Source organism: Labrus mixtus, chromosome 9, assembly GCF_963584025.1.
Source record: "Labrus mixtus chromosome 9, fLabMix1.1, whole genome shotgun sequence".
Lineage (NCBI taxonomy): Eukaryota > Metazoa > Chordata > Actinopteri > Labriformes > Labridae > Labrus > Labrus mixtus.
In genome coordinates this window covers 3,209,415-3,235,534 of record NC_083620.1, presented here as the reverse complement: position 1 = coordinate 3,235,534, position 26,120 = coordinate 3,209,415, and the positions used below count along the sequence as shown (strand labels likewise).

The following is a 26,120-nucleotide window of genomic DNA, read 5'->3' as shown; positions in this document are numbered from 1 at the left end:
ACTACCCTCTTAAGTCATGAAGGACAAAAATGTCCACTTCCAAAAAACTGCTATAAAAATAGTACAGATTAATATATATTTCTGCAATTAATCTTTTAAACAACTTCCGCCCTGCTCAAAACCATCAAACATTCAATCATTTTGAGTAATGTAACCCTTTAAATGCCAGTTGCCAAGAGCTGCTTTGACTCATGTTTAATCAGAGGAAGGCCTTTCCGAAGTCTAAAATATGTCTGCATGAGGGACCAGTAAAATTTCCCTGGGCACAGAGGACCGCAACAGTCCAAATCAAATCTGAACTCCTTTAGATGCCACTAATCAAAGACACACTTCACACAGCCTGTGCCATTTTCCAAGTTTAATAGTTAAAGAATGAAAAAAAAAAAAAAAAAAATGTTTGTCGTCACTTACAGACCACGATTTGGCACAAAATCCTCCACAATCCACTCCAGTTAGCGAAGTCACAGAGGCACTTTCATCATGAGTGGGCCAACTGTGAGGACACTGAGCCAGTGAAGACACAAAGATACCTCAAACACAGCGAGGATTTTGGTATCCGTCTGAACCTCCAAAAAAACACCAACTAAAACTACGGCCAGAGAGGCTCTCTCCTGATGATGAGGAGTGACTCTCCATGAAGAGGGGCATCTTTCTCGATGAAGAGGAATATTTCTCCTAATGAAGAGGAGCACCTTTCCTGGTCAGGAGGAGCATCTTTCCTGATGAAGAGGAGCACCTTTCCTGGTCAGGAAGAGCATCTTTCCTGATGAAGAGGATCACCTTTCCCAATAAAGAGGAGCACCTTTCCTGGTCAGGAAGAGCATCTTTCCTGATGAAGAGGAGCACCTTTCCTGGTCAGGATGAGCATCTTTCCTGATGAAGAGGAGCACCTTTCCTGGTCAGGAGGAGCATCTTTCCTGATGAAGAGGAGCACCTTTCCTGGTCAGGATGAGCATCTTTCCTGATGAAGAGGAGCACCTTTCCTGGTCAGGAGGAGCATCTTTCCTGATGAAGAGGAGCACCTTTCCTGGTCAGGAGGAGCATCTTTCCTGATGAAGAGGAGCACCTTTCCTGGTCAGGAGGAGCATCTTTCCTGATGAAGAGGAGTATCTTTCCTGGTCAGGAAGAGCATCTTTCCTGATGAAGAGGAGTATCTTTCCTGGTCAGGAGGAGCATCTTGGGTGCAGCTGAGATGGACAGGATCGACTCAGCACTGACAGTCCACAGTCATGTTTTATTGGTTTCTTTTATTTAGACAAACCCAAATAAAAGGCACATAAAACATTGCGCATTTTTCCATAATTAATTTTCTCAATGGACATACATTTAAAAAAAAATGTAGGAATGTTTTACCTTTCTGCTAATCAGAAAGCCTAGCCTTCGTATATACAAAAATTACCATTGTTAATGTTCTAATACAAAAAGTTTTATAAAAGGTTTGTTTTTCTTGCATGAGTCTCTTAGCTAACATGTCCTCTGAACTAAATGGTTTGTACAAAGATATACATTCATTTGCCTTCACATCTGCCAAATTCATCACAAACTTGAAAAAAAAAAAAAAAAAAACATAATTTGGCCAAATAAATGTTTGTTCACATAAGGTTGGAGTCAAATCAAACCACATGGATATATGTCATCCATACATTAACAAATAAAGATCAATTATTGTTTTTTTTAATGCTGTTTCTGATACAAAACATAATCCGGTTTAAAAATGAAAAAGCAAATCATGACAGTTTGGTTTACGGACCTTGAGGGCCCTTGAACATCTGAACTGATGAAGGCGTCTTCACAGACCTCGTTGCCACACAGAAGACCGCCCACGGGAGGAAGAGTCGACGTGTGGAAGAAGCCTTGTGAAGTTTTTCAGGCACACTTTGTTTACGGCCACTGAAGAAGGACAAATGACATCTCACACTTTGTGTCATCCTACTTTTTTTTTTTTTTTTTTTTAGTGTTTTCTTTTCATAAAAAGTCACTAGCCTTCTAAGAACGGTTGTTGAACTCAAACCTACACTGGACGAGCTCCATTGTCCACATGCAACATTGGAAACAAAATTTAAAAAAACAGTGAGATAAAATGAGTAATTTTTCCAGGATCATAATGCCATTCTGTGTTAGAGCACTGGTGGATTGTGTTGGCATGCAAACATAAACCTTAACAGGCCAACCATTGTGTGTTTCCACCAAACATAAACACCCCTCTAAGTACCGCTCCTCTGTAGTGTGCACATCCTACAAATTGCTGCAAGTGCTTCAGAGATCCTGCACTGAAAAAAAGGCCTTCACTAAGAAAGGCTTCACATCTACAAACTAATTTCGCTTTTGTCCTCACGACACAAACAGCCCGAGCTGCGCAACATTATGCAGGCCTGGTTCAGGAACCGCTGAGGCTGAGATCACAAGAGAGACTTTAACCCCTCGCTGTTCAAGGGCTGAGATGACACATCAAACCTTTCAGTTACCTGGGGTATATACTACGAAGCAGGCTGTTTAGTTATCAAGGAAACTTCAGGGTTAGCACCTACCAAGGCCATTCACTTCTTACCCAGATAGGTAACCGTGGTAACTTAAGAGATCATCCTACTAAAGCTCCGGAACACACTATTTGATACCGTTGGAGCTGAAATATTACACACCACAAGATAGGTTATATGAATCTAACACCGTGTGAACGCACTCTTATGCCCGTGTTAGTGAAGCCAAAGATACATTGTATGTTCACCTTGCCTTGTAGTATAAGCCCCAGCTCTAAATGAGTCTCAACATCACAGCCCTAACATGGGGACAGATGACTGTCTCCAAGGGAGGACCCCCAAAACAGTGTTTGCATTCCTAAGTGTAGGACTGCAAGAAGTGGAACAACCATAGTATTAAGTTCTGTTCAGACCAAAAGCAAGTCAATCTTTCACGGGGCCATTTCATTGGTCATTTCAGGCCATTAAAAAAATCCAGCACTGGACTACAGTTCATGTATCACAAATACTCACAAGTAACAAGTTTCAGAAATGTTTGTTTGGACTTCCATCACAAAAAAATATATATTTAGACATTGATTGCAGAGTTGTTATGTCAGTACTGTTTTTGTACTTAGTCAGATTATCAGCCAATTTATCAGGGAAACTCACTCAGTGGAGAAAGATGGACAGGAGCTCCACAGTTCTAACACTGGTAGTTTGTGTCCTTAAGAGAAATGCTCATACTCATACTCAACAATTAATCAAACTGGGACTGCCTCAGCCTTAAGTAGCTGGAAGCAGCAGGAAAAGTTCACCCAGACACAGTTTATGGAGGAGTTGGACTATTAATCCAGCTGTGTGAGAATCCAGGTGCCGATATGATACCAGAGATGACAAGGTTTGGTCTGAACACAGCTTCAGAATTACTTTTTGGGGTTTCACTTTTTTTTATCTCCCGAGTGAGAATTTTGAAGAACCTTCAGTGATGTAACATATAGTGGATTGGCAATCCATGACGATGGGTTGGCAACCCCTTCTGACACCTTTATAAAGCTTTCTTTGTGATCACAGCCTCAACTGTCCAGAAACAATAAGCGATAAAATAACAGCTGAACTAAACCACACTCCAAGCTGTGCAGGTGAGATCTACAGAGAAAGTCAAACTGGCAAAGGACTGGAGTGATTTTGGCTCTTTAAAAACTGCATTCATTAATGAGATGATTCAGTTTAGTCTATTTATATGACAATGAGGTCATTTCCAAAATGAAGACATTTGTAAACTAATTTTGTAATGCCACCACAAGTGACTCCGGCTAGAGGAGATCATTTGGGTTATCTGGCCCTGGAAAGTTTGCAACTGTAAGTGCTTGTTTTTATGGCTGACATCATGGATAGGCTCCCAAGGTGCATTTTTAATAGAGATTAAGGTTTTTTTGTTAATAACAAACATAACTCCCAATCATTAAGCAGTCCCCCTGAGGGACAAGTCTTGCTCAAGGAGTTTTCTCCCCAAGGGGCAGACACCCTAAGAAAATTCTCATTTAAGATCAAGGACTGCTGGATGCAGCTGAAGAAAACTGGAACAAGGACAACTTTTACTTAAAACAGGTCCTCATCAAGGACAAGCCTCATTCCAGGAAGACCTCACTCAAGGACAAATCTCACTTGAGGTCCCTCTCAAGAAGTCACAAAGTTTCACCAAGAGCAATGTTTCCCTCAAGGAGAAGTCCCACTAGAAAAGCAGTCCAGCTCAAAGTCCTTCTCCAGGATTCCATTCAAGGACAAGTCTCACTTAATAATGAATTTGCCCAGGGAAAAGTCTCTAACAAGGACTTGTCTTACACAAGAACAACTTGCGCTTAAGAAGATCATGATCAAAAAGAAGACTTGCTAAAGAAAAAGTCTCCTAGGGGAAGGCCTTCATCGGGGACAAGTCCCCTTTAAGAACAAGTCTCCTTCAGGAGAAGTGTTGCATGAACATACGAGCTGATGGGACAAGTCTTCATTGTCCTGAACAAGGAAAGTTTCCCAGGAGGTTCATTTAGCTTCAGGACAAGCCTGGCTCAAGGTCAAGTCATTCTCATTCAAAATCTTGTTTTGAGAGTTGAGATGTTGCAGGAGGATGAGAATGGAAGTATAAGTCAGAATTGGTGAGAAGAGGTAGACATTCGGACACTTGGAATAAATGCTCTGTCAGTTGCAAAACAAGCAGTTACAGTCAACATACTTTAATTTGGATTATTTGCCAGCAGGGTTTCAGCCTTTTTAGCTGCCCGCTGAGGCAAACCCAATCCCAAAACATTTTGTACACAAGTCATTAAAATAGGGCCTGAATCCAAAATGACTGTTAATTCCTTGAATAGTTTTATTTAACTAATTTTGAATTTCTGTGTTATTTGAGGCAAAAACTACACCAAGCTGCAGCTACACACCTGATGATCGCTGAAGGTATACATTTTAGAATTTTGGACTTGTGTTTATAAAAGAAGAACCCGGCTCCAGCCCTTTCCCTTTTTTGAGTGTTCATTTCTCTGAACTCTCCCTGATGGACGGCCACATAAGTGGTGATACAGTTCTTGCATTGTTTCCTGTGGTGAGCCCAGTAAGGCTCCCACAGGTGAAAGGCAATAAGATAGTGTTTGATAATTACAAAGAAATGATCAGTGTTAAATGTTTGAAGACTATTCTCAGTAACCTTCCTGAGTTTGACTGACAGTGATGGGATCCTAGACCTGCTAAAGTAAACTATCTAATCAACTGAACATAGCGCAAGAGTTAACTTTGGGACTGCTTGTGTATCACAGTCTAATAAGCCACTGGGTGGCGCTCTTGACCTCTACAGTTAAAAAAAGCTGTCAGTAATCAAAATTAAAATCATTTGACCTTTGATAATACTGCCATTTAAAAAGGCAAAAACCTTGGGAACATGCTTTTAGAACGAGACATTTCCTATCTGCTGTACCTTCAACCGTCTTGTCCTGATTTATAAATACATACAAACACATGTCACAGATAAACTTGTGCAGATTATGCAGCAGTGACAAGTGACTGGTTTCCAGCAATGTTGAAATACAGACATGGGGGGAGCAGATGTTTGACAGATCAAAGACCTCCTCTGGAACATCAGTGAAATAAACATCATCACTCACCCCCTCCCTCCCCCAAAATGGAAGCTTTAACTTTAAAATACATAAACTATCAAATACTGATAAGTCCACTAAAAACAATATATAAAAAGAACTTGGAAAAAAAAATCTGCCTTAAGGGGAAGTGTTTAAGAAGTCCAGCAATACACTTCCATTTAAGGAGCTGTGAAACAATTCCTCAGGTGTCACACATCACCCATGCTTGAAGTCACACGACCAGCTGAGGAAATCATCTTTCACTGGTCACTTTTACAAAAACTACACGGTCCTTCTGTGGCTAAATAGAACTTCCGAAAGAAAGTCTGAAAAAAAAAAATTGGCTGTAAAGGGTTTGCTTCACAGCATGCTGCTGAGTGTTTACTGCTGTGATGAGACTGCTCACCCTACCATTCTACCATCTGCCAGAGGAAACAAACTAGTCGAGTGAAATAAAAGGGGATAAATACAAACACAGTAAGGGTGAACATGTTAAAATGGATGCTGTATTAACTGCCTGATAATGTTCAACTGTGGAAGAAAATACTCTTTTTGTTTGAATGTGTCATGAAACCTGAAGATGTGACGATCATCCAGTAACATTAAAAACATGATCAGATTTAAAAACAAAATATAAAAAGTTACAAGATTATCTCACTGACATGACGGGTAATGTAAATTGGTGATGTGGATTGGGGCTGGAGGTGTTTTACTGCAGGTTTTTGAAGGACATTTAAGTGTCTATTGATGGTCTAAAGGCTGTCCAAATGCTTCTTTCATCCTTTTAAATATAGCATTCAAATGGAAACAGTTCACTTAGAAAATCTTTGGCATTAATGGTCTATATTTACAGAGAAAATGTGCGCTAAATAACCCCCTCCACACATCCTCCCCACCAAAGTCATGTTTGCATGAGAAAAACTTAATCTGGAGTGTTTTGTAGCATCATTCATCAAAACAAAAATGAGTTCATCTGACCATCAAAGTAAATACTTGATCAAAACAACTTAATCTCAGGACGTTTTAGAATTCATTAAGATCTTTCCCATTAAATGCTTAAAGTATTACATGATCTTTACAGGCAGATATAACCAGAAACTTTAAATCTGCCTTTTCCTTCCAACTCCCTACTACTAGATATGGCAATTTGACAGTACGGGTTATAGTTTCATGAGTGAGGCTCCAGCATGGTGATATTATTTTCAGATATTAAGTTCATCAATATGATGAAGTACCTTAATTGGTCGACTGATTTAACTACTGGGTTAGCCGAAAAAATGATATCTTCATTCAATTCATTTTGACTGACTGTTAGCCAGATAAGCCTGAAACATTTTCTTTTATAAATAATAAAAAAAAAACACATAATGCCGCAATAGGAGTAACATTCATTCATTGCTATCTTCAGTACTATTTTTTTTTTTATCATTGGTTATCAGCTCTTCAGGTTTCAGACACCATCATTGACCATAAAGATGTGACCGGTTGCTCCATTATCAGGCAGTTAAAACATGATCAGCTTCAACACACGTTTACAATCAGCTCTACCAGGGCGGGGAGGAGGGCAGGACTTGGGATAGAAAAGGCATGCTATCCATGGGCCTCATGGCGATGTTGAGTGGCCCGGTGATATTCATGGACATGGGCGAGGTGATGGCCACCGGGTGGGCGATATTCATGTGTGCTGTCGTCGGGATGTTGACGGAGGCCAGGTTGACGGGGCCGGTGATGGTGACAGGGTGTTGCAGGTTCATCGAGGACGTGATGTTCACCGTGCTGGTGGCGATGTTCATCTGAGCGGCGATGGTGACGGGATTACTGGCACCGCGGTTAATAGCTGAGGTGATGGCTGCCGAGTTGGTGACGGGCGTGGAGGTGGCGGAGTTGTTGTGCACATTGTTGGCATCTGTGTTAAAGAGACAGAAGAAAGTGACTTTAGGTCTGATCGGCCAGGCTGAATATATGTCCTGTCCAGCACAGGGAGAGTCAGCAGCCCTGTACGCTACGAGGCTGAAAACGTCACCACATGATCATTAATGCATTATGTCAACTGTGGGAATATGGAGGAGGAAACCTACCTTTGTGAGAGTTGTCAATTAGGACTTGGAAGGAGTTATTTAAAATCTCTCCTACCGTCAACTCACCTGAGGGGTAAATTCAAAAAGCAGGATCAATAGACTAACCAGCTAACTGTCTATCTGCTTTCATTCAAAACTTTCATTTTAAACAGTAAAGCTAAGTCTCCACCAAAAGTCAACAGGACTTATTTGGTGGATATTTTTTAAGGGATTTCCTCCAGGACCTTGTTATCTGTGTTTCCACTTAGTCTAAAGACACATCAAGTTAGTCTGCTGAGGTGTGGAAGAGAGCATTTAAAAATATCAGCTCTGATTGTCACAACCCCTAAAGACCCCAATTTTTCCAAAAGCATTACCTCCCTAACAGGGACCTTCAGGGAATAAGACTGGAGATATTCTTGCTTTTAAATAAATGCACAAGTGTGCAATGTGCATGAAAAATAATTTAATTTTCATGTATAATGTGTACAAATACATTTCACCATCACTGTGTGTTTAACTGTTGTATTTTCTGCATTTTAGCCCTCGGAGAATAATCAATGTGAAGAAAATAAGTATAAATGGTTTGGAGATGCAGCATTTCTCCACACCATTCATGTCACATGTTTGGTCAAAAGACTTCTGAGGAGGATACACTGGTGTACCCTCGCTCTGAGCTCCCCCAGAAGCCTCCTCTCTCCTCTTCTCTGCCAAGTGCATATAAAGGCACAGGAAGATTCTCATCGTGACAGAGAAGGAACAAATTCCGAGTGAGTCGTGGAGAGAGGATGTAAAATTTATTGAAAAGGACCCCAGGTCTGTTGTTTATACTTAAGCTCACTGGTGTGCCCTCTAGAGGTATCTTACAGAAACACATGTAGTGTGTAGCCAGGCTGGTGAAAAATGTAATTCATGATGCAGTTGGTTGTGTATAGGAACTCAAAGTAAAAAAATAAATACTATATCTCCAGCCTTGAAGTCCCTGGCCCCTCGGGTGGAAACACACCAAGTTCATCCCAATGTCCCTGGTGAAGTTGTTATTGTGGAAACACAGCTAAACACATCATGGAGGATATCTGAAGCTCAGTAAATCTAAAGCTTGATGCACACCACACTGCAGGACCAACAATCCACCTGATCCCAGGTAAGTTCAGGTTCTTTTAATGTACTCGTTTCACCTTCACTGTGAGAAAGTCAGCTGGCAGTCAGGCCGGTTAGGACCCAACCTCAACTGGGAAATCACTTAAATAAGTTTTCATGTTTTAGAAAAAATGCTACCAGAATAATAATTATTGATCATTCTGAGAAGGTACTTGAACCGTCCAAATTATCCCCAATCAGGGACAGAATTGAGAATGTAGTTTGACCTGTGATTTTAGGCCAGGCAGTGTGCATCAAGCTCAGTGTTATGGTCCAGTTTGAGGTTTATTTCAAACATCTACTGATCCTGCTTCATGAAATTTAACCTTACATTAATAAAACTCTATATCTTCAGAACATGAGAACCTAAAATCATAGCAGTGCTGAGATAAGAAAAGCTTCTGTACTGGAGTGAAAACTGGCCACTTAGAGGATTGTTTAGGGGTTTCTGCTACGAGCTACTGGATTACCTTTTCGTGGCCCTGAGTGGTTCCACTGCCAGTCACTTATGCCTATTCAGAAATACAGACACAGGGGGGGGGGGGGGGGGGTTACAAGAGTACAGGGCAACAGGGCTGTCATCTGGGGGTCAGCTTCAACAGGTTGGGGATGGGGTAGTGTTAATTAGACATGTTGTGATGGGCGTTACAGTTTCTAGAAGGATTAAGGAAAAACTTTGATTCTTTTCTTTCACAACCATCACTTAAATCAGAATAATCTCTGTCAGATGTATTTGGAGCATAAACATGCTTTAGTTCAGTAAACAAGGTTTTAGTTGACCCTGTTACGGTACAGAATCAATCAATCAGACACATGATTTTTTTCACATATGCACTCGTGAAAGAGAATTCCAGGAGGACTGCCCCTGAAAGCCTCCTGAGTCAGTTACATGCACCTCACAGTGGGAGAGTGTCCCCATCAGATGGGAGGGGGGAACAAAGCGGAAGTGGCGAATGAAATAAAGTGAGCTATACAACGTTATAATGACAATACTTGACTTTATGTCAATGCTATGTGTAGTACTACAGATTGACAATATCAACACAAGAGTGAAGAAAAACATACTGATGAACAGAAAACAATGCAGCAGTTTAAATATGTGCTTCAGTCGCGTGCATTAGAGTTTATGGCAGTGCTCTGATCGCAGGGAATAAACATCTCCACCCCCTCCCACTCACGGGAGGGGAATTCTCCTGCTGCGTTCTCACATCATCTCACTCGGACTTCATGCAGAAAATATACCAGGAGGCTGGCAGAAGAGACTTGGGATAAAGTCAGAGGGAAAGATTCAGGAGTTTTTCAGGAGTTTTGTGCAACTGTAAACAAGGCTTTAGTCTTTGTTTCTGTTCAGACTGAAATTTGATATCCGGTATCAAGATTTCACCAGTCTACACTCAGATACCATAATTTAGTATCTCTGAGTAAAATAAACATCTCCACTGCTCCCAAACAGCAGCCTGTTCAGTGAGTAGTGCTGATCTGCCATCATGGCTGGAGTTGGTTACTTCTGTTGATTTCAGGACATTTTTCTACTGTTAGTGTTGAACAACAGAAAGTGCAACATTAAAATGAGAAAAATGTCCTTGTTTCCCCATCACTCATCCTAAAGGCTGCATTCCTTCATCAATAAAGTTTCAAGTTAAAAACGCTTTTTTTAAAAAAATGCTTCTCATCAGACAGCAGGTCAGGGCCGTGCGCCCAACTGCTGCTAAAAAAAACTGAGCAAGTTTTACATTAACATTCATTATACACAGTTCTTTAATACGTTAATTTAAACCAACAGAGCAAAGAAAGCGGTTTCAAAGAGGTAAAAACAAGAGGAAACAACGTGAACAGGGTTATTTAATGTCAGTCTGTGTTTTATATTTAGATGTGTGATCTTATGGTTAAAACACACTTTATCTCTAACTTTTATAATCGACAAGTTTTGATTTAAACACATTACATGAAATGGCTCAGAGCTTTACCATCCACAGTAAACACAGACTAAGCTAATCAGTCATAACAGAAGCAGAAACTACTGGATCTATTCCCAATGTATGGAATTGGTTCCTCTCTTTAGTCTGTTATCACTTGAGGAAGGACTTTTTATATGACATATATGTTTTTTGAAGTTCTAGAACTGTAAATTGCCTGATTTATAGTCACTTTTGTTAACTTGTGAGATACTCCAGTTTCACATAATCTTGGGTGTTGATTTTTCCTGAAAGTGTAAAAATTGAAAACAAGCTTGTAATTTTAGAAAATTGGTTATCACATCCTCAACAGTTAAAGCAGCATGGTTAAACACCATGTAACTTTTCAATCTTAAAACAGAATACTACAACAACTTTTAACAGGAAGAAAAGCTCCGTTCCCATGTCCACATACCTCCCTTGTCGTCCGCTTATAGCACTATGTAAGTTCTGCAGTGGGCCGCGGTTCTCTCGCCAGAAGTGCTTTCACCTTTATGGCACTAGCCAGTTAGCTCGTCTCTGCACTGTTTCAGGGACGAAATAGCTGAGGCTAAAAGCTAAGTTGAGGCTAAGAGCCGTAAGAGCACAGTGACGAATGAAACTAAGAAGAAAAAGAGAGAATAACGCAGCAGAAAGCAGTGTGTACATCCCTGTAGATACTATTCATCACAGATTGCTACATAACTTTAGGCTGTATTGTTATCGTTGTCATACGTTCAGCAGAAAGTCATCTCACCAAAGTCATGCCTCAGCCTTCATACAAATAAATAAATAAATAAATCCATCTCTATTATCTCTACAACGGGCTGTAGACGCCGCAGTCATATTTGTGCAAAATCTGGTAATATTACTGAGCTTTGTCAGTGGACATTAGTCTTTGGCTTCTCACAACACCACCCCTCAGCTTTTCAACAAATGCATGTTGTCTCTGAGGGGGAGTAGTGGGGGAGGCATTACAGCAGTGTGTTTTACAAGAGTGCAGTTGCAAAATGGCACTACACCGAAATCCTACATATTGTTGCTTTAAAAGATGAAGAATGTGTTTTTGTATTCCACACACATTATTCCTCATGACTCAAGTCTAACCCGGGTTATAACTTCAAAGCTGAAAGGGGACATAAAGTGTAATCTGATCCATCCATGTCTGCTGTATAAAATATGTTGATGGAGGTTAAGGGGAATACAGATGTGTTGGATGTTGTGGTCACTGCTGATTAAATGTTGTAGGGACAAAATGTATTAGGGGGATTGATCGTGTCTTACCTTTATTGTTGCAGGGGTTGCTGAAGCTGGCCTGGCCGTGCGTCTTGAGGTGACTTGTGATGTAGGCAGCGCTCAGCATCTTACCACAGATGTTACAGGTGACTTTACCTTCATGTCTGATCATGTGGGAGCGCAGACGGTCTTTGGTAGCAAAGGCGGAGGTACAGGCCTGGGACAGAAACAATCTTTTTATTCTTTGTTCTCTAAAGTTGTCAAATATTTTCAAAGCTTTGAAACATTTAGATGCATGTTTTAAAACAATAAAATCTGTCAGAAATCACAGGAGAGAGAGTGGGGAATAAGTTGCGGGTAAGGAGCCACAAGTCATAGTCGAAACAGGACTGACCGTTTTGAGGACTATCATCTCTGTACATGAGACGCGTTCACTAACCAAAAGGCTACCAGAGCCCCAACATCTCTGCTATTTAATGATCATTAGTATCAAACAGTATCTGAAACTTTTAAAAACTACAGATGCCCTGACAAATTCTAACCAAAGGAGAAGGAGAGCACTGTTTAAATTGCACAAATACATGACTATAAATTATTGTGTATCACATTTCAACACTAACAGCAGTCTAAACCTGGATCAAATGTAAGGAGCAGTGTTTAGCAGGGTTAAGGTCAGTGTCAGTCTTACCGTGACTTGGCACTTGAACGGCCTCTCTGACGAGTGGACGTGCTTCACGTGACAGCTGAGGTGGTCAGGTCTGCAGGTGAGAGAAAGACCATTCCTTTGGTATATGCTTTATATATAATGACATTCAGATTACAGACTGGGGCTGGGGTACGAAATAAAAATATATAAAACACAAGTACTGTAACACTGCTAATGAAACAGGTATCAGTTTTCCATGAATCATATCCAGGATTAAAATTCTGGTATTGTGCACATAATAACTCTGTATCCATGTCCCTCCTTAGACGTACCTCGAGAAGCCCTTCCCACAGACGGAGCAAATGTAAGGCTTGTGGACCCCCCCATCATGGGAGCGGACGTGGTATGTCATGCGGTCCTTTCTCTTGAACCTCTGCTGACAGATGGGACACTCGAACGGCTTCTCGTCAGAGTGCGACAGCTTGTGGCGGTTCAGGTGGTACACGTCTCTGAAGGCCTTCCCGCACATGTCACAGCCGTGGTTCTTCTTCACAGGTTTGGGGGGCTTCTTGGGAACACTCTGCTGTTGCTGATGCTGGTGCTGCATGGGCGTCATGATGCTGGTGCCTGTAGCTGTGGACGTGGTGGCTGTGGTCAGGATTCCAGCCACAGTGGTGATATACGACTGGTTGATGTTGTTCTCTCGGGGTACGGTGGATATGAGCGGCACCATTGTGGGGGCCATCTGAGTTTTCTTGGGTCTGGAGACCATCTTGATACCGGTGTGGCAAGACTCGTGCCGTCGCAGGTGGTAGCTGTCTCTGAAGGCCTTGTTGCAGTAGCCACAGATGAAGGGCGTCTTTGACTTGGGCTCTTTTTTGATCACAGCGAGAGGAGGCCCTCCCCCTCCTCCCCCTGTCCCACTGGCCACATTGTCTTTAAGGAGTTCTGCAGCACTGACAGGGGGTTTCTGGTCCAGAGGGATGGGCAGCACCGGTTTCTGATCAGGCGGCTCAGATCCAGAGCTGAGCAAAGGCAATAGACTGTTCCCGGCTATGTGGTGCTGGTGATGCAGAGCCTCATTGGCCTGCTGTAAGATAGACAGAGTGACATAAATTCATGTTAATAGGCATCCTCTCATACACTGGAGACAATAGGAGCGAGGCTGACGTAAAGTAGTAGGTCAAATCACTGAAGTTAATGAACATCATCTCTCTGTTAACAGTGTCAAACTGAGTGACAGCTGACTTGTATGAAAGTTCCTCCACAAGCTGAAGAGGCATGGTTTGATCCTCCTTATTATTAGTAGCAGGAAATCATTATTTGATCAGAATCATGCCTTTGTCATTTTACCTGGACATATGTTATGGTACATAAGCTAATTCACTGAATTGTTGATTCATCATCAGGCACATATATATGCGTAGCGTATAAGGAAAACTTTGTAGTGCTTACTGTCCACGGTGTTTCTGGTGTTCTCTCTTTTTATGACTAAACAGAAAAAGAAGCAGGCTGTAATTAAGTGACTTAGCACTGTTTGGCAGACAACCTGTCAAATGGAAATGGAAAGCCCTGCATTAAATAAGAGGGACAAACGTAAATACCGGTAACAGCATCGTTTGTCTATGACCTGAACAGTACTCTAGGTACCTGCCAATCACGGTATTCAGTACCCATTCTTATGTATGACACAGACAATGTGAGAGGAAACAAAGAAAAGTTATGTTTCTTGAATTGCATTCGGCCCGAACTATCGGGAGCTGATCAGAACGGAGCAACCAAACAGCATCCAGAGGCAGTTTAACTATAAAGCGCTGCAGGAATCACAGTTTATGTACCTCTCCCACCTCTTACAGCACACAAATAGATGCGAGCAAAATCTGCAACCACCCAGTTGAGGCAGACTTCCCTTTCAGCTGTGATGCAAAAGATGCAAAAAGACTGAACAGAGCAGTAAAAGTTAAAATTAAAAGTAAATATCTTTTAATAATGTTAAAAATGTATAATAAAACAGCTCTAATGTAGTGTAAATACCTATCCTCTGTTGTTCCTTTTTGAATCCCTTTGTTTCTGTCAACTTATATATTGTTTCTTTACTGTTTCTGGTGTTATAGGTTAGTAGATTGTTCTCCTGTAAACATGGCCTAAACCCCCGACATGAATTCAAACTACACCCAGCTTGTTTGATAAAGGCTTGGTGAGCAGGGGTTCTGCTGAACGATTCATACAATTACTAAATCTTGGATATTAAAGTCTGAAAAGCCAAATAAAAAGTAGACAATACAGAACCAAAATGTGCATCTTAAATAAATAAAGCGGTGACAAGCACAAAAAACGTAACCTATAAAAACAGAGTGTTTAGAGGACATCTTAAGTCTGCAGCTGCTGGCAGCCATTGTGTGATTGGTCATGGCTGATCCCTGTGGGACAGGACCAACAGAAGCTGGGGGGGCTGTCTGAATATTTTGTCTGAGGAGAAAGCAGAGATCCACGATGTAAGCAGCAACTTTACAACAGGTCATCTGTGCGACGTGGCGATGGAGAGCGCCTTGTTCTTTTCTGTAATCACGAGCGGCCAGGGTTAAAGACCTGACCCGGGCCTTTCAGGTTCAGCCAAGCATCCCAACCCAGTCATCCACCAGGGGGGGTCTGAGGGGGGATCCCTAGTGCTGCTTTTCCCCCCACTGTGTTCTTTTAAGGACAACACAAATCCAAGCACTGATGCACTTATGGCCCTCTGGGGGCTGGGGGGGTGTTCAGCTGCTGGACACACAGTGTATACGTCCATGCTGTGTGTTTGCTGCAGAGAGCCCGGGGCCGTCACAGGTTGTCGCCTTGCTTTTACATCCTCCACACTGTAGCAGCACTCAGACTACAATCATTACTGCAATTAGCATTTATGCTAGCATGTGTGTGTGCGGTCAGGGATGGGCAAACACAGCAGAGCAGCCTGCTGTTCCAACACAGTGCTCCCAAGTTTGAGTCAAATCTGTTGTGAAGGCCGAGGGCCTGTCCAAGACAAATACGACCAAAAAAAGAGTCACGGAAATTAACTAGAAATAGTACAAATACATCTAATCCTGTCTTTGTTTGTCAGTGCGAGGGAGCGTTAAGATTTACCGTGACAGAGTCTGTCTGAGAGACGCCATGATACACTCTGTGCAAAAAAAAAAACTTTAGAGGAAAACTGGGAAAACTTTAAATATTCAGTTAAAATAACGTTTTTTTCTGCTGCCTTGAAAACCTATTTTAGATGTTTGTTCTAAATGTTACAAATTGTCAAAAATTCTTGAAATATCTTGTTAATTACAACATGGCTGAAGTTTAGATATCAACAACATTTCTGGGTCAGACCCCCGCTCCCCTCCCTGGTCTGACAGCAGCCAGCTTCATCATAACAACGCTGGAGAACAATAACAAGTGAAGCTTCATCACATGAGCTCCTCCTCATCATCATCAGCTCCAGGTACATTACACCAACAGACACCAATACCAGCAGCAGCTCTTTAACAGCCCCCCCCCCCCCCCGACATACACACATGAGTTCTGCTCTACAAGTATGACAAACACCATGGCAACTGAAGCTTCATCAAGATCCACCAGAGTCTCTACGAACCGTATGAACCTGTTTAACTGACTGAACTGTGAAATTATGACAGTTCACCTTCACATAGATTAAGAAGTTATTAAAAGCTGTTGGGTTAGATAAAACAAGTGTCAAACAGATGTAATAACCTCATCATCGATTGATTTGAATAATCACCACCTAGTACAAACACTGAATCTCTCAAAGAAGCCAGCTGCAGCTAACAAACCACACTCATTATAAACTCACATACAGACACAGAGAGAGACTCATTTGTGAGGTGATGTGTAAGATCTGCTCATTAAACATTTCTTATCAAAGTAGTTCAATAGCTGAAGAGGTCATTTTAAGCCACAGCACTTCTGAAGACTTTGACTAAATGACATACAAACAGTGGAGTCTCGTTTTATTTTGAAATATTCAGATAAACTCACAGAACGGTGTCACTGATAATCCATTTACTGAATAATTTGTCATCCAGATTTTAAAAGTCCATTTTACATGGCTTGTTTTTCATGGTTATTATTTTAAGGAAAAATAAGTAAAGAACACAATTTAACACATCGAAAGTTGAGCTTTTGTTCACTTTAGCCACCATGTTTAAGTGAGAAAATGGATAAAAATAACTTAACAGGATAAAATATCTAAACTAATTTCCTTTCACCACATTTGTCAGTGAAACCTTTGGCTGACTATTACTCCAGTGATAAAATAGATGTAAAAACAATCTTTAGAATGAAAGATAATTTGTCAGTAGACTACTTGATAACTGAAAAAAATCCAGTTTGTATAGGATAGCAGACATGGCAATAAATGTTAAGTAGAGTTAATTTAATTATCAAAAACTAGAGAGGCCTTTTCAACATTCATCTGGACAGTCCAAATTAACTAAAAAGATGTGGTCGGGCTCATTCAAACTATTTATTTTACCAATACAAATTTAACACACACCATTCATGTTAGAACCTGCTAAAATGGTTTTGAATATGTTTTCTAGTAAATTCAACACAAATCTTGTAGAAAACTCCTGATATTTGAAGGAGGAGCTGTATCTGTGACAGCAAAACAGTGACATTTGTAATTGGGTCTTTACCCAGAGTTTCTCCTGCCAGACCCCTATTATTTTTCCCACAGCAAGTCCGAATGAGCTGATGTGAGAAGGCAGCATTGATTAGATTTAAAATAATATTCTGTATTCAGAGGGAACTCAAACAGTGTATCTGGGTACAGTGATTCAAGTCTGCAGCAGACTTTCTAGACTAGAAGTACGTGTACCAGCTGACATTCAGAAACACTTCAACAATTCAAATTAAGGTTGTCATAATGTTACATACAACAATACTTTCAGATACCACTTGTTTTATAACCATACAATCTCTGTTATGTATGTTAATGGACACTAATCAAAAAGACACTCGTATCTATTACCTACATTATCTAAACCTAAAACATTATCTAAAATAGTAGATACTTCATTTCCTAAGACAGATGTGTAGGAGAGAACTAAATCCATCACAAGATGCACACAATTTCTTGCACGCTGTCTAAATTGTACAAACACAATAAAAAAAATTGGAAATATGGTTTTTACAATTCAGACAGCGTTCAAGAGTTTACATTGATCATCAAAGAACAATAAATACATTTTTTTAATTTATTTTGTGGTACAGAAACAGGTATCTTTAACGACTGACTTTTACTGATGTATCTAAGATCAGTAAGTAAAATTATGGTGTCATGACAAAGCTACTTTATACAAAGTGATTGTAACATATATGGTAAAGCTCTGAGTTTAAAATTATAAGTGCCTCTCTGATTAAGTTCTTTAAAATAAGTTGCCTGTGCAGTATTTGTGGTTTAACCTTTCAACAAAGTGCTTCATTACATGTTATAGTACACGATGAAGTGAAGACTTTAGATGTAAGGTCACATTAAGTTGATGTCAGAGGAAAATGTGGACTGTTTGATTGTAAAATGTGCTTTAATCGCTCCTGTCCATGTGCTAGTTAGCATTAGCATTAGCTCCCTTCTTCTTCATGGCTGTTCGGAGTAACGTTAGCGTGGAAAAGGCTTTCTGAAACAATAATAAGTTGAACACATTATACATAACTCTGTACACATATTCGTTATTCGTCGACTCTCCTTCTGCTAAGGGGAAAAGCACAATGCTAAGCTAAACAGCCTAACTTACAGTCAGCTGCACTTAGCTCGCCATGCTAGCTAATTTGCTAATGCCCGCGCATAAACAGCAGCAGCGCTTGATTAGCTTCACGGGGATTTGTGCTACTTGAGACAATATTACTGCAAAATAGTTAGATAACGCAATCGGGTAATGACACCAACACTGATAAGGAGGCCCGGGAGAGTCTGTGGAGCAGACACAGCCGGAGGTCTCAGGTTTGATAAGCTGGTTAGCCCACACAACAGGGCTAACTAGCTATCAGGCTAACTAGCTACCAGGCTAACGCTAACACCTTTGTTTTGCTCCGCTAACTCTCCTTCATTACAGAAAGTGATAAACTCATGCAGGGCGGACTATACTCTTGTCGTTTACAAAGCGTTCACGCAGTTTCCCACATTGCTGCAGGGTCGTTGCACTTACTTGGAATAAAAACGTACTCCAGCTCGGCTCCATTGCAACACTTGGCAACACAAGCTGAAATCTGCAGAAACCTCCGAGAGCTGCAACAAAGCGGACAAACACGGAGCTACAACTTCCGCTGCTGACCCCGGAGCTCACACAGATCCACTACACTTTTAATTACTATTTCAAATATATCCAACAAATTCTTCTATCAGACGACTGTGTAACGTTTACATCAAATTCTCTCTCAATACAATATTAATATTAAATAACATTGACCGAAAAACCATACCAAGATAATAATAAAAACAATAACTTTATTTGTAAAGCTGCTTTAAAAATCAGAGTTACAAGGCAGACATTAAAATACACGTGGTAAATATATAGACAGGTATGTTCATTTTTGAAAATACCACAATAAAATACATTCATTGTAAACAAATATTAAAATTAATAAAAGTAGAGAGGAGAGAGGATTGGACGTTTTTTAATCCTGAAGGAAATTCTCCTGCCTGGTTGATCCAATAAAAAATACAAAAAAAGAGTAACACAAAAGAGCATCAAATATAAGTGAAATACAAAAAATTAAACATAAAGGGTAGGCTACTATTGAGTATTAAGTGGATAAGGTTTAAATCCAAAGAGCTGTACCAACAAAAGGATAAACAAAGTTATAATAAGTAAAGTAAGAGAGTAAGATAAGTATGACAGTATTGTGATTATAGTCAGTATGGCAGATCAGACACAGACCCAGGCTCTGTTTATGTAGGCTCCAGCTCGTGAGCACACTGATAATACGACATGATTTTCAAAAACATGTATATCCCAAATGTGAAAAACTAATATTGCCTGTGAAATGACATGTTGCATATGGTATGGAAGTGATCATTATTGCTAGATAATAAAAGTAGCACACCTAAGAGAAGGTTATAAGATTAGAGAGTTTTCAGACACAGAATATGATGAGTTCCTCTGGCAGAAAGTTTCAAAGCTTAGGGGCCTAAATGGCTAAAGCATATTCATTTTCTATTCTTTCATACTTACCAAAACTTACTTAAAAAAAAGACAGTTCTTCAGTCCTATTTTTAACTTAAAGCTGCCACAGGCATATTGGCAACATTTCAGTACTGTTGCCAATGTTTTTGTACAATTTAGACCATGTGAAGGAATAAGCCTGCAATTTTTGTTCATTAAAAATCAAGAAGTTACCCAATATTGGTCGTTACTTCTGGTTGTTTTTTTTTTGCCGTGGTATCAAACAGGTATTGATATCATTTGATTTGTATCATTATCTGAATCTTGACCGAAACTGAAACCTGAACCTATCTTCACTGTCTGTTCTGCAGATATCTCACAGAAAGTCAGATATAAACAAAATGTTGTTTGTCTCCTTTTCTTGTAATAGTAATAAAATACACGCTCAACTCCTTAATAGTGCATAACAACTGGGTTCTGAAACCCAAATGAATGTGCAAAACAAGACAAATGATTAGGACAGCACTCTGAATTGTACTTTTAATTGTCACACTGATGTTTGGAGCAGACGCTCTTCTGCAGCATGTAAAAGGCAATTTTCACAACATACACGAGTCCTATTATACGTGTCTAAAATAGGTACCAGGCAATCCCAGCAGGGGGAGTCTCCACCACACATCTTTTCAACAAAGAGGTAGTAAACAAGCAGCCTTAATAAACTTTTTCACCTCAAGGATCAGATCCAACATAGAGACAACAGAAACAAAAATAAAGCAGAATGACAATAACAATAAGTTCATAGGAAACAGATAAATCATATGCCCTCATTAAACTGAAGAAGGGTACCCAAAGAATGGATCCAATAGTTCTCTCCCTGCAGAAGGGTTTTGTCTCTGTCCTCACCTCAGTGAGACAGTAACTACATCTATCCCCTATGCAAGTCGCTCAAGCTGTGATTACGACTGTTGGAGTGTGATGATTTGTCATCATGACTCTGTATTATTGTATTGTATTATTGAACACAGAAAACATGACAGATGATGTTTTGTGTGTTCATTATATCAGGTTTAGATTTGTAAAACTTGTAATAAAAGCCCATCTCAATTAAAGGCCCAGTCCCTTTCACTAGCCGTGTGTTGCTGCACATTTAGAATAAATGCAGGTCTCAATTAGAGACAGCTATTTATCATCTTATTTTGAAATGCATCAGGTCGTGAATGAATCCATGATCATTTATTTAACTTTTCTGTAAAGTTCTACACCACTGGCTCCTCAATCTTCATCATCCTCTTCTTCTTACCACCAATCTTTGTTTGTCCTCGGATAAAAGCCTTATGTGTTAATATTTGTTTCTGCAGACTGTTTTAAAATAAATTGTACTTTATTTCAGGGTTGGTTGGATGATATTTGTCGTGTAGAAACAGACCTTTGGCGTCTCTGCAGCTCACTGCTGGATGTCATGAACAGATTTTGGTAAAAAAAAAAAAAAAAAAAAAAAAAAATCAATATTCAGCTCCTCTTCAGCCCCGAGCCGCTGCTCCCGTCAGCAGATATCTGACTCCTCCACCACCCTGCAACTTCAGTAATGTTGGGTCCGACATAGGCAATTTGAATGCATTAATCTTCCATCATGCCTCAGGCGCCGCACTCAGAGGGATTCAGCTACTGAGCATGTGCAGAAAGCATCAGCAGCAGAGGAGTTAAATAAGGATAGAAAGTGACAGCAGAGACAGAGGAGGCATACAAAACATTTAAACACAGTTCAAGTTTGTATCATGATAACAGCAAGTCACACAGAGGAGGCTGCTGCAACTTATAATTATACAACTATTGATACATAAGAACATATAAAACCTTTGAAATTAGCCAAAATGTGAAATCTAGAGAGACTTTATGATTCATGTGTGGGGTGTTTTGAGGAATGGTTTTATTAAGTTCAAAGTCTTAATGTATCTTTACAATGTGTGACTTTTTAGTATTTTAAACCACAGCAGTGAGAGAGTGTGATCACTTTACTCTTTAACTCTTTGACTTAATAGTTCCAGGATAACACGTTAGATGTGACTTATTACACTTTTCCTTCAACAGTGGATCAAATGAACATTTTAATGTAGGTGCACCCTGCATGTTCATATGTGATTTTAATCCAGAGTGTGAGATCAGTTTGAGTTGATTTGTCTGTTAAAGAAAACTTTCAACAGAAGTTCAGAAAATTAAAAACAATGTTTTATTGACATTTTAATTTTTTTTTTACAGTGTGAAACGTTCCACCAGTCACATGATTAAATAAAACATACAGATTTTTTTTCCTGATTAAAGGAGCACTAAGAGATCAGTAAATTTAATCGATTATAAAGTATGACATCGTTGAAGCTAAACACCCCTGGCACGAAAAACGGTGATATATTGCTTTAAAAAAAAAAAGTACATAATTCATTGTTTTCATTGATAAAGACCCAACACAGTAAGCACATACTTTTCTCACCAAAATACCTTTATATAAACAATCCAGGATGTGTCATGAATTTTGTAAATAAGTGCAAATCTAATTTTGACAATCTCAGTTTGGACTAAAAATAACGATTTAAAAATGGACAAACAATCAGATGTTTTCATGAAGCTTCATTTAAAACTCTATTATTTCATTTCTCTCAAATGTCTGATTTTGTTTTCAACCCTGACCTCTAATATTTGAGTCTAACCCTGAACTCTGTGTTTATGGTTAAAGGGTGTGGACTCATTAAACGGCCTGCAGAGAAAACGTTGTCTCAGACACGCTGTTTTAAAATGAATGTCTTAAAGTCAAAACGGATGCTTTAAACATGTTCATTTCTGCAAAAATTGGCATTTTTGAATGTGGTGTGTATATGTGTCTTCTGGGGCTCTTGGAGATGTCAAAAAGCTCAAGCTACCCTTTAGGTAGGGTTAGGTTTAGGTCCAACTTGTTAATAAAGTTGATCTTCATAGTACAAGTTTTGCTGGATCCATGCACCTCGGTTGGTGAAGTCGACAAGCTGCAGGATCTTACACTTTGGCATTGGCTTTATTTTTCAACACCTAAGGTTGCCACTTGTTTTCTACAATGATACATAGTCATTGCTAATCTAATGCTAGTTTTAGCTGCACCCGCTAACCAAAAATTTGCTGCAATTTTTCAGAATTAAAATCAAATAATTACCCAATAGTGGGTTCCTAGGACTTCCACTTTCGTTGCCATGGTATCAAACAGGTATCAATATCATTTGATGTTTACTAGAATCATATTGAACATTAAACTCTGGTATTATGATAGTTGTGTTTGTTATAAAGATGTTTCAGTAAAAGAAAGTGAAGAATCTCTTTAAAACATCACTTAGTGCTCCTTCAATAGGCAACATCTTTTCTGTTTATCTTTCACAGCATCTATATTTAATTATGCACAATCATCATCAACATCAGCATCTTCATCATTTTTACCAGCAGCAGTTTCTCAGTCTTCATTATCAGAACATTCCTCCCAAATCAAAGCATCATTTTAATACTGGATCATAAATGTCATGCACATTCTGCAGCAGCGTGTCAGCTCTGCAGAGCGAGCTGCACCCGCTGCTTTTACTAAGATAAACCGGATATAAAGAGTTTTATTCACAGGTGTTCAGGAAGCTTGTAGCTGTCGTGTTGTCGTGATCGGGATGAAATGCATAGAGAGATTCTCTTCATTACTAAGATTCAAACTTTACTAAGATAGTTACCTGTAAACAGCATAAGTACACTGTCAGCCGGCTGCAGAGACAATTGTGCTTTTAGATGCCATCAAGAGTGTTTGATGACTTCATGTTTGGCCTAAGAACTGAAATATCTCATAGATATAAAGTTTACTAGAACTGAAGGTGTGTTCAAATTGAATCTGAAGCACTTATATAAAATATTCCTCCTGCAGAAAGTGAACACACCATGAAGCTGCATCATCAGCTGATGAGTCACCTTCAGAGTGGAACTTATTAATAACAAACCGTTAACCCACCACAGCCTTCTTTCAGCCTGTTTTTCTTTTGTTTTTTGGTAGAATCTCTTGAAATGAACATAAATCAGGCACTAATGGAGACGTCCATTAGACATTTGAGGCATCGACAGATAACAAAGTGAAGGTTCATCATGCTGCAGTGCATTAATTCACAATCATCATTAAAAAAGACAAAAAAAAACAGTTCTAAAGTGAAGCTTTAAAAAGATTTGGTGCACAGTGTTCATTACTAATACACAAACCCAGCAGGACTTATATTATACTGTAGTCATTCATCTGTCCGTGCCCGACACTTTGTAAGACATCTCGCCAAACAGGAGACACCCTGAGGTGAACAAACATCATCACAGGTTTGAGTACAGGGCTCAGTTTGGTTTTTTAGAAGTTATCAGAAATTATTGGAGCAGGGATGTCTCGACCATGTTCACCGATCCGAGTCCTCGTTCATACAGCTGCAGTGTACAAAATCTAAGTGCATTACAGTTATTAAACACAGTCTTATGTATATATATTTTTTTAAAAACCAACATTTTTTTAATGCATTTTTGAGTTTCCTTCAGTGATCGCTGCTTTGGTGCAGATTTGTGAACTGTACTCTACAGAAGCCCTAAGCGGATATACACCTTGTTTTTTTTGTTTGTTTGTTTTTTCACTCAGTTCTCCTCTGATATCAAATTAGATTTTAACTGTTTTCTTGAGATCTCTAGAAATGAACTTGTTATCACATAAACTAACATTGTTATCCCGTGATAACGGTAAAAATACGTTGGGATCTCAGAAAAGCAACTAAAATGAACTCGTCTTCACAGGGAAACTGATGACTAAATGTATTATTTACTGATCAGAGAGAATATTTCCTAATGGGAAACCTATACTCACAGTTCGGGATATCCCTTCCTTAGTATTAAAGCAGGTTAAGATCAGAGAACAGAAATCAAAGCTTCAAAATGAGAGTGTAAAGCAGGTCCCTAAAGGCTGAGATCTTCATCTCTTGAACATGTCTCCTGGCTCCACAGAGGGACCTTTCAAGGAACCAAAGAACCTTTATAAGAAATCACAAACTTCTCCTACAGTTTGAACAGAGGAGACAGATTCTCAGTCTTGTTTTCCTGGTCTCATTATGAGCCTTCCTCTGGAGGCACCAGGTAGACTCAGGAACTTTTAGAGGCAGTTAGCATCGTTGCTTCATAAAGGGGGCACTGGAACCACACAGTGTCAGTGTTTGCACGAGGACTAAAAACCTGTTCAAAAAGTTGTGTCGATTGACAAGACTTTGCCAGATTTAATTAACTTATAAAAAAATAAACTACCTGAAGTTTATAGCTCGTCAGGAGTTTTAATCTGTTTTGCATTATTCAGTTAGTGGGATGTAAAAAAATGATTTATTGTGTTGCTGCGATTAAACTGGACTTTTAATAATTAACATGTTAGTCTGACAGAAATCATCAAACTTCTTGAAGTCAGACTAACACACTGATGTGTTTGGGGGTCGATTTACTCTTGAGTGTAAACACCTCGATAAGATCAAAACTAGCCTATAGCCGTTTTGAGCATGCTCCACAGTTCCTGCACCGGGCTTTGTCCTTGAAAGCCAACCGCATAGATGTGTAGAAGAAAACAGGACAAAGGTATCAACATGGAGTAGAGAACGCATGAAATGAACAAAGCTGTTGTCCATGTTCTCACCGTTTGACTTAAAAACAGTTTGCTGCTTGCTAGCTTGTTTGTCGATTGTTTGGTTTGTGACGTGATGGGTCAACATGAAGAAGGTCTAATGGGGGCATATCACCACCTACCGTAGAGGAGTCAGACAGACTTCTGTCAATAAATGGATTCTCCCTTGGTCATCGTATACTGGGACAAGTACAGAAATCCAATCAAATGGAATGGACTGTCAAGTGTCTGACTTCCAGGCAAACAGGTTTACATTCATCTCACTGCAGTCTGGTTCTGTTGAAGTGTTTCAGATGTGGTACAAAAGCAAATAGAAAAGAGTGAACGGGACATTAGTTCCTGATTTCTTCTCTGGTTCCTTGGTTCCTGAACTCTTTGGTTGAAATGGGGAAATAGAGAACATTTACTATCCTGCGGAGTCTGAACAGAAGTGCAACTTAAATATAAAGTTTTAAAAACAACAAAATAGAAAAGATCAAAGAGTGTGACCAGATTTCAAGCAGGATGTTCATATCTGATCATTCTGCATCACATCAGATCACATTCAATAAAAACATGAACGAATCCAAACTGAATTTTCTTTTTTACGTTTCTTTATCAAAACTTGCATTCTAATTTTCAGACCGTCTGTGTATCACCCTGCACAGCGTCACTCCAGCTTCATGTGTTTGATCTCACTGTTGGCACTGAATGTAAACTGTGAG

At 39.7% G+C, this 26,120-nt stretch overlaps 1 protein-coding gene across 3 annotated transcripts; it reads right to left on the bottom strand.

Annotated features, from left to right (window-relative positions):
* Positions 1-4,671: 4,671 nt before the first annotated feature.
* Positions 4,672-18,894, bottom strand: LOC132980057 (vascular endothelial zinc finger 1-like). Of its 3 annotated transcripts, XM_061045956.1 has the most exons (7): positions 18,783-18,894; positions 12,927-13,684; positions 12,637-12,706; positions 11,997-12,165; positions 9,249-9,290; positions 7,660-7,725; positions 4,672-7,487 (listed from the first exon to the last, which is right to left on the bottom strand). In XM_061045956.1, the coding sequence occupies exons 1-7, from the start codon at positions 18,813-18,815 to the stop codon at positions 7,126-7,128; spliced, it is 1,500 nt and encodes a 499-aa protein (XP_060901939.1). In that variant the 5' UTR covers positions 18,816-18,894; the 3' UTR covers positions 4,672-7,125. The 3 variants fall into 3 exon arrangements, with proteins under 3 accessions (XP_060901939.1, XP_060901940.1, XP_060901941.1); XM_061045957.1 differs by lacking the exon at positions 7,660-7,725; XM_061045958.1 differs by lacking the exons at positions 7,660-7,725; positions 9,249-9,290.
* Positions 18,895-26,120: the final 7,226 nt, after the last annotated feature.